General features: G+C 48.3%; 4 protein-coding genes across 4 annotated transcripts; 1 reads left to right on the forward strand and 3 right to left on the reverse strand.

The window, feature by feature from the left end:
* Window positions 1-1156: 1156 nt before the first annotated feature.
* PFICI_11233 (uncharacterized protein) lies at window positions 1157-2875 on the reverse strand (the record flags this gene model as incomplete). The annotated part of the gene is made up of 1 exon (XM_007839814.1): window positions 1157-2875. The coding sequence occupies one exon, from the start codon at window positions 2873-2875 to the stop codon at window positions 1157-1159; it is 1719 nt and encodes a 572-aa protein (XP_007838005.1).
* Window positions 2876-5654: 2779 nt separating this feature from the next.
* PFICI_11234 (uncharacterized protein) lies at window positions 5655-7312 on the reverse strand (the record flags this gene model as incomplete). The annotated part of the gene is made up of 2 exons (XM_007839815.1): window positions 5655-6853; window positions 6922-7312. The coding sequence occupies 2 exons, from the start codon at window positions 7310-7312 to the stop codon at window positions 5655-5657; spliced, it is 1590 nt and encodes a 529-aa protein (XP_007838006.1).
* An 874-nt stretch (window positions 7313-8186) lies between these two features.
* Window positions 8187-9188, forward strand: PFICI_11235 (uncharacterized protein; the record flags this gene model as incomplete). Its single annotated transcript, XM_007839816.1, has 4 exons — window positions 8187-8322; window positions 8388-8686; window positions 8754-8910; window positions 8989-9188. The coding sequence occupies 4 exons, from the start codon at window positions 8187-8189 to the stop codon at window positions 9186-9188; spliced, it is 792 nt and encodes a 263-aa protein (XP_007838007.1).
* A 324-nt stretch (window positions 9189-9512) lies between these two features.
* On the reverse strand, window positions 9513-14697 carry PFICI_11236 (uncharacterized protein; the record flags this gene model as incomplete). Its single annotated transcript, XM_007839817.1, has 13 exons — window positions 9513-9735; window positions 9826-10281; window positions 10336-10609; window positions 10747-11105; window positions 11154-11258; window positions 11322-11393; window positions 11458-11581; window positions 11637-12002; window positions 12057-12210; window positions 12285-12997; window positions 13069-13302; window positions 13367-14402; window positions 14470-14697. The coding sequence occupies 13 exons, from the start codon at window positions 14695-14697 to the stop codon at window positions 9513-9515; spliced, it is 4344 nt and encodes a 1447-aa protein (XP_007838008.1).
* Between the last annotated feature and the right edge of the window lie 151 nt (window positions 14698-14848).

Here is a 14848-nt window from a genome sequence, read left to right on the forward strand (position 1 = left end):
TTTATTGCAATTTATTAAATCCAAAGAAGGGGTGGAAGTCACGATCCAGATCAGAAGTGGCCAGCCAGTACAGCAGCGCATACAGCGCATACAGCGCATACAGCCCATATAGCCTATACAGCCAGTTCTACAGCCAGTTCTACAGCCAGTTCTACAGCCAGTTCTACAGCCAGTTTCCAGTCCAGTTCCCAGTCCAGTTCCCAGTCTAATTCCCAGTCCAGTTCCCATATAACCAGTGCAGCGTTAATTGTAATGCAGTCAATTACCATACAGTCATACGTACGGTCAGTTAATCGTAACTTTTCTTTTCTCTAAGTCGAATGCAGCTGGCAAAAAAGTCCAATAGGTGATAGTCCCTAGCTGGTGACGGCTGAAAGTCAACAATGATTGTCAGACCAACAATGATTGTCAGCTCAATAATGCTTGTTGGCTCTAACAATCATTGTCCAGAACCGGGGTTTTCCGCTACGGTATGCAGCCGGAAAACCGTTTAGAACATCACAATAGACACTCCGCTTGCCGTTGTTGGACCCTTTTTTTTTTTTTTTTTTTCCATCTTGGTCAGCCTCAAGATTAATGCGGTGTCATTTATAAAAAATCGGTCAAAAGCAAATACGTGAGTAAAAAGACTGAAGGTGTGTGGCCACTCTAGCATCTGCCATTAAAGCTTCGAACTTTTGCAGTTTGCGAGGTTGTTGCTAGTTAGCAATTTAGTTAATTGTATATTACTTTATACGCTGAGGGACGATTGATATTAGGATGAATGATAACAGGGAGGAGAATGCGCCTTCTTCCCATCAAAGTTTCTCGATGGCTTTATCAAAATTCACTATTGATTCGAGAGATCCTCATTATATTTAGAAAGGGACTTGGAATATATAGTGATTGCTGTAATTGAAATGAGTCGGACGATGATCTGCGGTCATGCATGCAAACGTGATGCATTTCAGTTGCGGCACAAGGGATGCCATTGATTTCTTTTCTATTTCACCTAAGCTAATGTGTGAAATGGAATAAAAACCAGTATTTTATTCTGAATAGCTACAAAAGAGAGATGCTAAAGAGCACCCCGATAAACCTGAGCTGACAATGTGCCGTAGATATTATGTACGCGAGCGTGACATCTACAGGCTTGATTTTGAAGATCATGCTCTACCTAAAGGATAAAAATTGATCGTCTAGGGAAATGCGCGTGGAGCCTATCCGAGAAAGCAGTGAAGTCCCATTCCGAATCGCTCGGTACTTGGTAGCTTGCAACACGGTAGAAGATGTCGGGCAGGTGTGGAGGTTGATATAAAACGAGGCCTGCCACAATTACTTCGGCAAGGTTGTCGTCATCTGTTTGGTGTATAATTGGGAGAGCAAAGAAGGAGCCTGTGGCTTGCTCCAATGCCACCCTGGTCCTTGAACATCCCGTAATATCACCCCCTTGACATAGCTCCATGACCACATTGTCAAGATAGGAGACAATCTTGTTTCCTTTGTCGTCTTCCTCATCCCAACGTATTTCTTCCATGCCAGAGCTTTCCCCAAAATGTTTGAGTGAGATATGATTTGGAAGGGTGTCCTCATCTCTCTCCGTGAGTTCAAGGAGATGGCCACTGATCCGGACAGAACCGCCCTGAAGCCGACCAGTCGCATTGCTTTTGTCCTCTAAGGGCAGGTAGACTGTATCGACTGAGCAGCAATAGTGGGGTGCGATAAGCGGCGTTGTGGGACTCTGACCATCAGAATCATCTTCGAGGGTTATGGGCCCGTCAAGCGACATCCAGCTCCATGAAGGGGCTTTGTAATCCAATGAACGAAACGTCTCACCTCCGCAATATCGATACCATAGGAGTGCTCGTGGGAGGTGGCATCTCCACATACCAGCAGTGTATTGACTTTCGATATTGTGAAATTCCCCAAACATTTTTGAGATACCAGAAAAGGCAATAACCCGATCTTCCGCTTCCTTAGTTAGCTTCGTCTTGGCATACTGCTTAATCAGGTCCCACCAAAGCTTCTGAGCAAATTGAGGAGATTGTAGTGTTTTCGAGACTTTACCCTTCATTGTCTCCGCATCTGTAATGCCAATGGCAGATTTGAAAGCGATTGAACCAGAAATCCCATCCGGAAAGGTCTCACACGCCAGCTTTTCGCAACAGTGCCACCAAAGCTGCATACGCCCGAATATGAGTGAGCGTTTTGCGAGATACCATTCCTGGAAGACCCATGCACGCTTGCGTAGTGGACAAGCTTTGATATCGTCCTCAAATGACCTATTGCAAACCAAGCGAAGTGTCGTTTTTTCCCCATTGCCACCGGTGAGAGTGATACATAGAGGCAATGTGAGATCGGTATTTCTGGATTGGAGGCTTGGTTCTGCAGAGTTTGCTGATCCAGCCATGCACAGGCTCAGCACTGCGTTTCCATACACAGAACCCATCTCTGAAGCTTGCTCCTGCCAGTCTGCTTGGTCACCCTGCATGATGCAAAGTGAATCGATCCAGATAAAACGGAATCCTAATTTCCAACAAGCTGAAATGGCTTCTTTGAATGTCGCTGGGAGATCTGCTACTTTGATTTTATCCTGGAGTTCATGTTCGTTATCGACGGTCAACTTCTTTAACAGCCTAGGATCCCCCCAACAATGAGATACTGCAACATAGTCGATCTTCTTTTTTGGTGGCAGCTCCCTAGGAAGCACAAGCCTTCCAAAATCTTTGTTAAGAATCTGGACTAGCCTCTTCGGTCGGAAGTCTTTCTTCGCCAGGGTGCATTCTGCGTGATTCTGCAGACAATCTCTGACCCAGCTCTCCGCCAAGGTAGCTAACTGCGAGTCGGGAAAGTCAGAGGCAGCTGGTGGAAAGCAACGTGTGTATTCTAGTTGCATAAGTTAGATTTCGAGGGCATGCAGGTCATGTAGATCATGCTGTAAGTCATACCTGCATTGTTGGTCGCAAAGAAACGCAACCCAAGAGGGCCTGGAAGCCCATATCTGATTATCATCCACAAGATGGTTTGCTCCCCGTAGTAGAAAAGAAAACCGAACTGTTTCCCCAGGTTTTCAGACAGATTCTCGAGCGCTTGCGATCCAATACTGTATCCGATCCATGTACAGATATAGCACTTACGTTGCGCATCTAAGAAGTCTCCTTTGGGTTGTAGGATATCAACACAATGTTTTGCCTCTGAGAAGGCGCGGGCGGTCGCGTCGCGACAAGAATGACAAAGGTCAAGGGCTCTTGAGACTGGTTCCATTGTTGATGCTGCGTCTTGGCATAAGAACTCGTATCTTTGGTCGCGATGAATGAAATGCGTGTAAAAGGGAAGCATGAAGACCAAGGCTCTGTCGTCTTACGCGGACCTTTCCTTTTAGTAGCAATGCCTCGGCATGATATCCCCCCACACAGCCATTATCTAGGTATATATTAGTACATATGTCGCTGCATATTTCTGTGGATCTGTATTTACCTAGGGGAGCGCGAGACAATCTCATAGCCCCGTTGGTGGGCGAATCAGCTTGTGGATTCGACACGTACCGTAAGCTGAAAAGGCGAACCGCCTCTGCGGAAAAATTAGTATAGCTGAACTAGTACACGTGTACGCCTATCAACATCCTAAGTTTGACAACCGCAGCGGCCCGACGCGCGCCTCGCTTGCCATGTCATCGCGCAACTTAAGGCTCTGTTCGTGGCCCACACCACCGCGCTCGCTGGTCGAATCGCTCCAAGGTGGGAAGTAGAGAATCTGGGGCTTGACTTCACCACATACGGAGTACTTGGTAATAACCATTAGTACTTGTTAGTATTCTTAACTGACTTGCATAAATATTGGATTATTGGGTATTATTAGTGTGTTGTATTGATTTATGTTTTGTATCTCTAAATTGTACGCATTGCAGGCTTATTGTGGATCATAGATCCCATGCACCAGGGTGTGCTTGAGCACGCTGATCAACCCCATAGTGTTCAGGAACAGCCAGATCGGTTTACAACGGTATCAGGCAATAACGATTCATGTAGATTGGCTTCACCATCCAGATGGATTTCACTTCGTACAACCGGTGACGGCAAATAGATCTATATTTAACGTCTCGTGCAAAGGGAATATTTCCCTTCGCACGATGACCTGTAGATAACGCCTGACGGCGTTCGGATGCTAGCATCCGTTGGCCACGCTATGGCTGTGGTGGCTAGCCAACCAATTTATACTACATATCTATCTAGATGCCGTCCTCGTACGAAACCGCAAATCCTATTATTCCAACAACTCATCCGTTTGCAAATGAAAACTTACTAGTAAGATATCTTTATTTTGCGCGCATTCGCATTATTACGATCATGTGTGCTTATGGCCAAACTTTTGCAGGTGTTGTCATAAAAATGCTGTTAAATTATAGGATGTTATGCCCCCAATGATTGCCAACAAGGAACGGCAAGCGGGCCGTAACGGATCAACCTCCATCACGGATATGCGCGCACCAACAACCAACGTGCCGATACACTACTGCCTGGTAGGTACGCATCCGTGAAGTCGAAGCGCCGAGTAAAGCAGGGAAGCAGGGCCAAGCAGGGCCCCTTGGCCCCCAATATGCAAAAGCGCGGAACACTTGCCAAGAACGATTCCCAATGCATTTGTGGGGAGGTCGAAAAGACCGAGACAATACCATAGCACATAGAAGAAGATGCACATTATCATCAGAAAGGCACTGTACCCACCTGCCGGCATTCAGTATCACTCACATCATCAAATGCAAGTCATGAGCAAGATAGTACTTTACTGACTTGTTGAGTAGATGACCGGGATAAGTCACTTGATTGGCCCTTCCTCCCCACTTCAAAAGAGGCAACGGCAGTCGACGAGCTTACAATCATGTCGTGTGCTACACGGCACTACATACGTACTGCACAATAAAAGGCGGTAGCCAGATTATTTCCAGCAGTTTCTGACGCCGCACTTTCCAGGCTTTTTGTTTTAACTTATATCACCTTTCGAGCATCGTCCAACGAAATAGCCATCCTCAAATCGACACATCAATTTCACACTCTATTTGCTATGGCCGACGAAAAGTTCAAGTTCGTTGGTACCACCGTACCGCCCGGTGCAAGAACGGCCATTGTCCAAGCTGAGTGGGCTGGGGATAATCAAGGAAACAAAGAGGCAGAGTGATCATAGCATACTTGCGTCTGTAAAGTGAAATGCCTAGAGTTTCGGAGGTAGTGAATATTAGGATGTTTCGTATACCATATGACCCGGCAACAAGTAGTTTTGGGCTTCTGCACCACAATGAAGAACAAATACGAGAAACCGTGTAAACTGAGAATGTTTGATACCTAAAAAACCACAATACTTTTGATGGTATACACTTTTGTGAACGGAGATCCATACTTGACAAAAGCTCGTTCCATCAATCTTGTTATACACTCAGTAAGTAATATCTGAAGTGTCTATAATAAACACTGGTCTACTTGACCACCTAGGTAGGCGGTATCTAGGTACGTGTCTAGGCAGGTAGGTATACACAGGTTGTCCCCACTGCAGCATAGGTAACCCAAATCAATTACACCTCTTTACACAACAGAGTTATCTGATCTGCATCTCGGAGTCTCACCAACATCTCGAGGTCAACATCATTTACGCACTTTTCAAAGCGTTTGTGCACCGAATCATCACTCTCTCCCTTGTTTTTTCTTGATCTGCAGCCGGTGCGCTTTGAACAGGCATGCTATCACAGCAACGGCCTCCACCTCTGCGAATCTCTTACCGGGGCAAATTTGGGGACCTTCACCCCACGGGAAAAAGACAGTTTTGCTCGGAACGAAAAAGCTTTCCTGTCCAACTTGTGCAAAAGAAGGGGTCCTACCAGGCGCTGCATTCAAGACCCATCGGGAAGGCTTCCACTCGTTCGCATCTGGCCAGTACTGGGGATGCGTCTGCATGGCTCGCAGATTGGCAGTGAAGTTGATACCTACCGGTACGGTATAGGTCTTATCGCCGACCTGAAACTCTTGGGTGTGGTCGCAGGTGATAGAGGGCAAAGCCGGAACCGGGGGAAATAGGCGCAGGGTTTCGTACATCACCGCACGACACCTATTAAGCCGTGGGAATAGCTCCTTGTAGTCCCATTTCTCCACTGACTCGCCTTGGGTCACAGCCTGGATCTCTTCCGCAATCCAGGCTTGGAAATCAGGATGTGCAGCTAGCAACAGCGTTGCGAAAGCCAAGGTATTGGCGGTAGTATCATGCCCGGCAAAATTGATGACAAACAAGTCGCCATAAATCTCTTCAGGAGAGAGACCCTTTTTGCCGCCCGTAGAATCCGGATCGACTACAGAATCACGATGGTAAAGGTCGGCAGCACGCACAAAGCCTGACAGGATGCCGCCTGAGCCACTCTTCCCCTCGCTCAGAGCCGTGGTCTCATCTTCCAGCATCTTCACCATGTGTTGCTTGAATGAGATGCCGGCATTGCCGATGCGGGTCCATCTACCAGGAACCATGGTCAGCACGCGAAACGGAACGACAAGCAGGAGGATGATGTTGTCCAGAACCGTCTGTAATGAGTCACGGTATTCCCCGATCTCATCGGTCACAGGTTCCGTGGAAGAGCGGAAGTCATATGGCTTGCCAAAGCCAGCACCCGCAAGCACATTGAGCGAAAGTGCCCGGGTGTCTCGTTGATAGCTCTGAATCCCAGCGTCGGAGAAGCCCACCCACGTCTGTACCATGGCTCGGGCTTGGCGGAGCGACTCGCCCCAGACAGAGGCCATGATAGTCTCATTGAACGGCGTGGCCATGGGTTTGCGGTGGCGTGGCCAGTCTGGCCATCTCGCAGTTGAGATGCATGGTCCGTATAGTTCCAAGATTTCTGGATGCGGTTAGATAGTGGTCTGCTAGCTAACGGTCGACACAGTCTATAGCTAGACTAGTACTCACTGAGTTCGGCAGAGGGACGTTGGAAGTCGCCACGACGTGTCACGATGTCTTGAATCGTGTCCGGATCGGCGACATGAACGTTGATGCTCACAGGAGATACCAATGCCCAAACAGGTCCCAAGTGGACGTGGGCATCTGCGCGCTCGGCTACGTACCAGCCGCGGCGTGAGTAGCGGACGAAACGCGGATAGGAGGACCAATTGAATGGAAGGTGATCGAGGATTGTCCAGACGTGCGGTTGCAGTAGGATCCAGAAGACATTGTTGGCATCAATGGGTAGACGGACGACAGGAAAATCTAGTGCACGCGCATTGCGCACGTTAGTTTCGAGGCAAACAAAGCTCCAGACGATATAGGCCGAGGCCAGCGCAAGCAGGGAAAGAATCAACATGCTCGTTGGTAGGCTATAGGATATACAGGCTATGGCCTTGTGTCTTTGTGTCTATGTTTGAGCGGGCGTTGTGGCGATTGTTGGGAGATAGAGAAAGTTATCCAAGTCCTCGCCTGGGATTTTTCTGTTGTATCTCTCCCCCTCCAGCGTTTCAAATCACGTCCTTTTTGTTGGCTTTCGGATCTACTCCCGCAGGTAAGTACCAACGTATGTATGCATCTGTATTGACATAACATGTCACCTGCATTCCCGGCGACATTTCTGGGCCAACACGTCATGAAGTCTGGTAACATCGAACCAACTGCATAAGCAAGAGTGATTCAATAAGCACTGTCGGCATTTGAAAGCCTGCGGGTCGCAGCGGTCGACCAACCCTAATTGTTGATATGCGCGCACCAACAACCAACGTGCCGATACAGTACCTTGTAATGTGACGGCAACTACAGCTGGCCATATTCGTTTATGGTCCTCGTTTAAGGTCCCTAGTTCATTAGCTCACTTGGATAATATATGCCAATGTCGCTTTAGAAAACTTTCAAGTAGCAGGAATGGCACTTGTCAAGATTTTTCTGCTATTATATTACAGCCGCATGTTTGTATTGAGCCCCTTCATCTTGGCCACAAATATCCGCATTGGTCCATTGGTATGCATCCGTGGAATCGGATTGCCGAGCAAGAGCAGGGGTGCAGGGACAAGCAGGGCCCCCTTGGCTCTCATAATGCAAAAGGGCGGAACACTTGCCAAGAACGATTTACAGTGCATCAGTAGATTTGACTTATATCATCTTTCGAGTATCGTCCAACAAACCAGCCATTATCAAATGGACACCACTCTCCCACGTCACTCTTTCCTCTCAACAATATCTTTTGAATCATGCCTCGCCCTACGTCTCGTACGCTTTTCGTAGTCGTCCCTGGTGCCTCTCAGAATCCTTCTCATTATGGCTACCTCCTCCATCTCCTTCAAAGCAAAGGCTACCCTACATTGTCCGCGTTGCTCCCGTCTACTGGTATGATAAGGACCTTTTATTCATCCGTACAATAGAAAAGGACAACAACTCTGAAAAATACACAGGCAGCAGCGAGAATGTTACCGCACAAGATGATGCCGACTACGTGCTCAAGAACATGCTCCTCCCCGTCCTCGATATCGAAAAGCACAATGTAATCCTGGTCACGCACTCGTATAGCAGCATCCCCGGCAGCGCCGCCGCCATGGGGCTCAGCAAAGCCGAGCGTGCCGCGCAGGGCAAGACCACGGCCGTGCTGGGTCAGATTTTCATTGCTGCGCTGCTGGTGGCCGGCGGGGACGGAAAGGATGTTGTTGCAGCATTTGGCGGACACCTGCCGCCGCACATTGGTATTGGTGATGGTGTAAGAGAAGACGTTCCGGCTTGACGAGACTTCATTTTCAGATTGCTAACGGTGAAAGAATATATAGGACCATGCGGGGCTGCTCACTTGCGATGACCCAGCACCGCCACTGTACCAGGACGTAGAACCAAAGCTTGTGCAGGATGCCATCGTCATGTCGACCCTGTGTCCCAGCTTTGCATCGTTCCATAGTCCGTGTCCAAAGGCTTCGTGGAGTTCAGAGCGTAAGTCATCAAATCCCACTTCCTTGCAATTTGTCAGAATCTCAGTGTACGAGAATCCATGCTGATTGTTGCACGTAGATTACAAGGGTCGCATAGCATATATCCGCACTATCAAAGATGTAGGCATACCTCTTGAGGTACAGAACATGATGCTCCAGGGCACGGGCATGGAGTGGATTGAAAAGGATATCGACACGGGGCATAGTCCACAGGTCGTGCAGCCAGAGACTCTGCGTGATATCTTTATTGAGCTGGCTGAGCAATGGGAGAGACTTTGAATCTGATCTTGGGCTGGCCGAGAAAACTAAGTAGTCTAGAAAATCGTTTTCTCCCATGGCTGCGACAAGTGCATGGCTTCCATTCCCAGGTAGCTTATGTCAATCGGATGGTGCCAGGCCATGAAAGGTTGATGAAGATCTATTCGGTGGATAGCTACACGTCAACTAGGATAAGCTTAAAGGGTGTGCGCTGCGTTGCATTCTCTCGTAAGATCCGTTTAATCTAGTCTAGTAGTGATATGGCACTCCAAATGAAAGTGGGTCAAAAGCCTTATGATGATACCTAGACTAAGGTCTTTCTATGAGTTCCTCGCGCAAACTTTCCTAATGTCCCGAGACGTAGGCTTGGTACAGCTCCCGAAAAACTGTATCTTTCTCAAGCAGTGACGCGGGCGAGTCGCTCTCTATCAAACGTCCATCCTTGAGGACCACCACTCGATCATAAGTATCTATCTTCGAGAGCCGATGGATGACCGAGATGACGGTATGGTCCTTGAACGCTTGTCCAATCACATCCAGCATGATTCCTTCTGTTTGGTCATCCACACTGCGGAGTGATCATTAGTATACAATCTTTTTTTATTTTATTTTTTTGGAGCTGAAGGACATCGGGAGAGTCATGAAATAGAAGACATACTTGCTTGTAGCCTCGTCAAGAATCAATATCTTGCTTGGCACCAGAAGGGCACGGGCTAGGCATAGTAGTTGATTTTCGCCCTGAGACCATCTCGAGTCCAAACCGGCCTCAAGGCCCCCATTGCTCTCAACTTTGGTTAATAGACCAACCTTGTCAAGGGCTGCTCTTATGGCATGCTCCGATGAGCACTGCCGGGGATCGAGATTGAATCTGATTGTGCCAGGCATGAAGAAAGGCTCTTGTGGAAGTACGTTCATCTTTGCTCTCAAGTCGTTTGGTGACAATGTAGAAACATTGGTTCCGTCAATACTGACAAGACCGTTTCGAAGCGCAGTCATACGGAGCAAGGTCATGAGTAGTGTTGTTTTTCCACTGCCCGAAGGGCCACAGATAGCGATCCTCTCTCCTGGGCGGATACTCAAGGTTACCCCATGAAGAGCAGGAGGAGCATGGGGCCTGTGAATAGTCAGATTTGATTCTAAATGTGGACATGAAGGCTGTTTTTCATACGCGTAGCTTGCCACAACATTGTCGAAACGTATGGCACCTTGGCTTGGCCATTGATGTGGAGCAGGGTCTCCTGCGGACTCTGATGGCGTGTCCCTTACGTATTGCTGAATCCGACTAACAGCCCCAATGGAAATCTCCAACTTGGTCCAAGCCTGTATGCTTTGGGAAAGAAGAGAGTTGAACTGGAGTATCAACACCAAGGCAACACCGAGCTCACCGGCGCTAATGCTGCCCAGAGTTGTCAGGGCAATAGCGACGATTATCACGGCGAGGGCTCCCTGGAAATCGTTCTCATGTTAGCTCGAAATCTCACAATTGGTTTTGTCGAGCCCCAGGGTTTCCAGAACTATCCGTGCTGTCCTTTGGGGGTTGAGTAATAAATGGAACCATAGGATGAAATTACCGCCCTACTCACCACAATGAGATCTAACACCAGCACAAGCCATTGCTGGACACAGAAAAGCATGTAGTATGGCCCTTGCGATATGTCCAGAGTTTGTGCGTTTCTATGGCGGAAGTATGGACTGCGGCGGTAGGCCCGAATGGTTGTCACGCCTGAAACTGTTTCAATGAACTGCTTGTAGAGCGGGGCTTTCGCTTCAATGTCGATAAGCCGGACCTGTCGTGACGTGCGGAGATAGCACTTTTGAAGTATGAATAAGGTACCAAGAAATATGGGAATAGTTGCCGCCAAGTATTTTCCGAGAACGCACAGGATGATGAGCTGGACGAGACATGAAGCAGCACCTGAAAAAGAAAATATCATTAGACTCATCATGACTTGTGCTTATGAAGGGATGTGCTAGCCTGTGATGAACTGAGCTGCCTGAGACGGCAAAACCATATCGATGAGGTCCATGTCTTGGCTGAACCTATTTGTGATGGAGCCAACATCCACTTCTTGGAAGAATTGGAAAGGCGCTCTGTTGGACGAAAGAAGTCAGAAACTGATGCACTGGTGTTCATTCGCGAAGCTCAGTACTCACCTCAAAGTGGCATCTAGGATATCAGTGTGTAAATGAAGTGCGGTATCGCTAATAATCTTGATAAAAGAGTACCTGCGCCGCCATCGTCAGCATATACCTATCTTGATTGATATTTCTTATTAGAGAGGCCACAGACCATAACTCGCCTCCCATAGCCAAATTAGACAAAACCATGAAAAGGGCATATATCCCCAAATAGTAGCCAAGTCTTTGGTTGGGGTGTTTCTGGTTCTCGTCGGTCCATATTTCGACCCATATTGCTATACTTCCATTAGACCGAATTAAGAATTGGGCCATTATTGGTGGAATTCCTACTTGTAACTCCTGTGAAGACAGCAGCGAGCATCGAGCAAGTAATCCAGATTACTACCGAGAGTAGTCCAGCACTTCGGCAGTAATATGAATAAACCGCCCAATTTCCTCTTTGTCTTTCAGAGTCAAGTGGCACACTTTCACTTTCTTCGCTGTCACTTCCATTATTTGGAGGCTCTGAATCTTGAGGGATGTCCAAATTGTCATTGTTGTTTTGTAATATAGATTCGAGTGCAGGTGACTCCGTGGCTGAAGGGACTTGTTCTACGACCCCGGCAGACTGTATGTTCACGCCAACCAAGTCCCGAACTTGAACCATATGTCCACTTTCCAACGCCAAGACTGTGTCCATGTGAGGAAGGACGCTCCCTGATCACCCGAGTCAGCCCGGCCACCGTCAAATGGACAGGGGATATTACCTACGTGTATGCGTAGCTACAATGGCAGAGATGCCGGCTTTGCGAAAATGACTAAAGAGACGGCTACAAATAGCATTTACAGTCTTGGCGTCCAGTCCACTCATTACATCGTCGAGGATAACAATAGGCAATTTCGAGTACACAGCGCGAGCAATCGCCTGGAGGAGGTCAGCGGTCAGTGTTTTCAAAAGTGGCACACTTGAGCGAGATGAAAGAAAATGGGAGCACAAACAACTCTCTGGCGTTGCCCTCCGCTCAGGGAAGCGCCATTACTCCCTGCCAAGGTCTGATCGCCTCGAGGGAGCCTAGTTAGGTCCTCATAGAGGCATGCACAATATATTGAGAAGTTGTACCATTCTCGATCAAGGTTCAAACCCATTGTTATATTGTGTTGAATCGTTTCGTCCATGATCCAGGGAGTCTGTGCACAAAATGCTGCTGCAGTGAAATGCGAAGCTGTCCCAGCTAAGAGGGCTGTCTCTCCGAGCATACTCCATAGCAGTGTCGACTTCCCAGATGCGACCGGCCCAACGATGGCAGTGAGGCCGGGGCCAATGTCAAGTGTTAGGTCTCGGAGTATGGGCTCCGAAGAAGACGACCAGGCGATATCTGCATGATAGTAATGTATTAGATGTCCCTCTCTGTTTTTCAGGGTGTCAATACTCCTGAGTGGGATTAGCTCAGACGATGAGGAAAGCGGGTTATCCATAGTATTGAAAATCTGTTCCTTTAGACAATACTCCTGTATTCGACCAAAACAGGCGGCAGACTGAACACAATAAGGCAAAGCTTGACAGAACTGGATTAGAGGAGTCGTCATCAGACTAATCAATGAAAGCGCAGTGAATGCTTGAGCAGAAAGAAGGGTGTCACTTTTTGTCGTTACGGCGATGATAGCATAAACGGTGAAAGTTGCGAAGGGTGCAATTGTCACGGGAGCGTTTCCTGGCCAGCATTTTAGTTTTGGACCGGGCTAATATCCGGTCGTCTTTGCTAGGGAGAGGCCATTTACGTACCAAGGAGGATCTGCCAAATCAAAAATGCGCGGAAGCGCTCCGATGTTTTCAGTTCGATCATTCGGAGATGTGTTACAATTTCGTTCATGATATTTGACATGCCCAACATCTGGACAGCTTTCATGTTTGTTAGCATGCCGGCAGTGGTAGCAACCCTTTTCTGGACACGCTCGTTCCAAGCGACTTGGGCTTTTCCGAAAGATGCTGAAATCCTCGAAGTTATTACCACAGATACTGTTCTTGTTAGAGCAGGATCATCATTTGTACATTGGAATTGATGTGGATGGGGCAGACTGACCCAGACACACGATAAGTGGCACAACAGAAGCCCATGACATCTGGCGAGCCAACAGCCAAACAGCTATGCCCACCTCTGGAATCGATACCCATAGTTCATGGATCAACCTGAGGGCCTGTGCTATCCTCTCCACGTCGGTACCCATCAGAGTAACGACTGATGAGTCCTGCAGTTCGGCAGCCCGGAAACCAGTGGTGTGCTGGTACATCATGGCCACCAGAGAACATCGAATGCGGGCAATTAAACGATATGTCTGACGCATATATAATGCTCGTGAGATTGCCACGCCGGCATAAGCAAGAACAAAAGCTCCAACGAGGGCACGTCCGTAGTACTTGTTATATTCGTCCGGCGTTGAGTTCAAGTATGAGACTGAAGCTTCGATGAGAAATGGCTGGCAAAACATGAAGGCAGAAAGCGAAAGGCGCGGGGGGACGGCAGAAAGGAAAAGCCACTTGTTAGAGGAGAAGACGGCCCGGATTAGGCGATAATTTCCTTGGTGAATTTGCCAAGGGCCCCGGAGGGTAGTCAATGTTGATTCTGCCCTGAGATCACTACCCACTTGGGGTATTTGGCTGAGTTGAAGCACGTCTGAAAAGCCCAAGCGGAGGAAGGGAAGAGTCCAAGCAAAAAGACCACGACTCCAAATTCCAGTGAAACCCTCTGGAGAAACATCTTTCTCAGGTGGATAAAGAAGCGACTGAGTCTTTCGAGCAGACTCGATGGCGGCGAGAAGGATGGTCCCAACATAGATCACGACCCATAAGACACCGGGCGTCTGGGTATGGCACGGCATGGACCAAAGTGATCGAAGGGTTGGAATGTAGAGGATGGCAGATGCTGAGAAATACAGTACCAAGAGGTCCGAAGGTCTTGACGATCGTTGGTGTTCCAAGAAGGACAAGATTCCGGCGGTGAGAACTGCGGCTGCTGATAACACGCCAGAGGCTATCGACATGGTCGTAACCAAGCGGGGAGCCCGCTGACGGAGAGCCAGGAAGAGTATATGGAACGTGAAAAGAAGGATGTAGAGACTCTATCAGCAAGCCAGTTAGACACATGGGGCTAATAGGGTGAGATCAATCCAATGCATAGCACTGTACCAGTTTCCATATTGCCAGCGCAGATAACTTGACCTGCACCTGCGCCGTCCATAGTGCTCGTAGTCGGATCGGTATAATTATCAGCATCAGGGAGGCCGGGACGGCAATGAAAAAGACATCTTGGAACAGGAGTGTGAAATCAAAAGAGCGACAAGAGAAGTGAACACGCGGGTACAGCTGATTGTCGCTGTCCTTGGGGCAGAAGTCGAAGCATGCACTTTTTGCCATGGCGGCGCGAGTTGCAGAGCAGCTCTGTCAGACGAGTTTTGCGAAAGTTCGAGTTTCTCTTCTATGAACCGTTGACATGGCCGAAATAATGACTTGTAGCCCTCTGCATTCCTAGTGGACATAGGTCTTGGTCATACATCGCAGGATAAGA

The sequence above is a fragment of the Pestalotiopsis fici genome (assembly GCF_000516985.1).
Source record: "Pestalotiopsis fici W106-1 unplaced genomic scaffold PFICI_Scf_8, whole genome shotgun sequence".
Classification (NCBI taxonomy): domain Eukaryota; kingdom Fungi; phylum Ascomycota; class Sordariomycetes; order Amphisphaeriales; family Sporocadaceae; genus Pestalotiopsis; species Pestalotiopsis fici.